Here is a 1,951-nt window from a genome sequence, read left to right on the forward strand (position 1 = left end):
TGCAGATGAGGGCTGCCATACCTCACTCAGAGTCTCTCATCAAAGCTACTAATGACAGGAATCACTGGGGGATTCTCACATAGGGCAGTAGTAAGGGCAGGCATTTTAGAGTTACTTTTATGCAGTTATATCTTGGTTATTTTTGAAATTTTCTTTAGATTCCATAAACATACCTTCTTTCCTGTTTCCTTTTCACCTGAAACAGATCTGTGTCCATCTCATTTGAAAGGAAACAAAAGTGCATATTATATTTTTGATGCAGCATCAAGCTCAGAACTCTGTTGACAAGACCCCACACTTGAACTAGAAAATCTTGGACGGGCTCTGGTTACTCCTGTGATCTCTGCCTTGAATTTCTCCTGGAAACATCATGTGATGATCTTGAGGTGGCGATAAAGATCTAAAGTTCTTCTGGGACTTGTCGGGGTAAGACAAAGACTCTGACATCATGTGTCTCTAGTCTCTAGGAATGTTTACTACATCTCCTACTGAGAATAAGGGAGAAGCCAGCAAGCCAGATAAGTAAGGACAGGCGATGCCTTTTGTGACTACAGCCACATTTCTGCACCCAGCAAAGAACATATAAATGAGGAGACCAGCTGAGCTCTCAGTGAAGGCCCTTCCTGCTAAGATGAAGTCCATCTTCCTCAGCCTTTCTCTGCTCCTCCTTCTAGAGAAGAAAGCAGCTGGGATAGAAATCTATGGTGAGTTCAGGGAGCGGCCTGGAAAGAAAGGCACTCAGGGAGAATGTCCATAAGGGTGTTCTGGCAGTGAGAAGAAGCCTCCATGGGGTGATCTTGATGGACTTTGAGTGTTCTCCACCCACACCCACATACCTGTGGGTACGCCAGTGGGTTGATGGGGAATTCTGGGATGAGACTTGCAAGGGAGCTGTACAGATAATGTAACTCAAAGATTCTTGTCATCCATTAGCAGGTGGGACAAAAGGACACTTTGTAGTAAAAACATCCCCACTCGTATTTCTCGGAAATGGCCAGTTTCTCTATGGGCACAAAGAAGAACAGGAAGAGGCCCCTGAAGAAAGCATCTTTGTGCAAACTAAGCACCATGCATATGGCCAGGATGTTGATGCTGACATGGGAGAGGCTCACAGTTCACAGGAACAGACAGGTTTAAAGGAAGACATAGTTTGTGATGAAGAAGATGAGCTTGCCCAACAAAAATCCCAGCCGCAATCTCAGTCCCAAATAAAATCCCAAACTCAAGTGAAATCCCATGCAGTCCAGCTGAAGTCCCAAACAAGCCAGCTAAAGACCACAGGCCAGCTAAAGACCACAGGCCAGCTAAAGACCATAGGGCAGGTGAAATCACAAACCAAGCTGAAATCCCACGGAGCCTCTCTGAAGTCCTACAAAGCACCATTACATCTCCGAGAAGCCATTCCTCGGCAAATCAAGGTCAAAGGATACAGCCTGGATGAAGACCTGGCCCAAGTGCGCCAACAGCGGGCAAAGGCTCACAGGCTCAAGGGAAAGCGTGGCCGGTCCAGGAAAACAGCAGCATTCTTCCCACAGTTTAGACACCGCTCCCAACCCAATCATGGGTACTTTGTGCAGTTTCAAGAGCAGCTACAGGGCAGCGTTCATCACACGAAATCTTTCCACCATAGTCCCGGGATGTGCTACTGTCCAAAAGGAGGGTTAATTTTATACCCAGACACCTTCACTGGACAATACATTCATTAACCTTTCAAGAATGAAGACACATTTAGAGGTAAGTATCTTAGTAACCAGGAGACCCGACTACCCCAGTGTTTCTAGGTGGTGCATGGCGGACTCCCTGGGCCTCCCCGTGGGATGGTAGTGATACCTACAGCAGTGGATGTGCTGAGATGCACACCTTATGGAGTTGAGCTCCAGCTCTTGCTGAATGCAGCAAGCACCTGTCAGAGGCAGAGAAAACTGCCTGGGCTACCACGATGTCTCGAATC

The 1,951-nt window shown here is 47.1% G+C and overlaps 1 protein-coding gene across 1 annotated transcript; it reads left to right on the forward strand.

The window, feature by feature from the left end:
* The first annotated feature begins 631 nt into the window (after nt 1–631).
* LOC114623084 (seminal vesicle secretory protein 3A-like) lies at nt 632–1,706 on the forward strand. Its single transcript, XM_028769775.1, has 2 exons — nt 632–704; nt 937–1,706. The coding sequence occupies exons 1-2, from the start codon at nt 632–634 to the stop codon at nt 1,704–1,706; spliced, it is 843 nt and encodes a 280-aa protein (XP_028625608.1).
* Nucleotides 1,707–1,951: the final 245 nt, after the last annotated feature.

This window comes from Grammomys surdaster, unplaced genomic scaffold (assembly GCF_004785775.1).
Source record: "Grammomys surdaster isolate TR1022 unplaced genomic scaffold, NIH_TR_1.0 193, whole genome shotgun sequence".
In the NCBI taxonomy this organism is placed as follows: Eukaryota; Metazoa; Chordata; class Mammalia; order Rodentia; family Muridae; genus Grammomys; species Grammomys surdaster.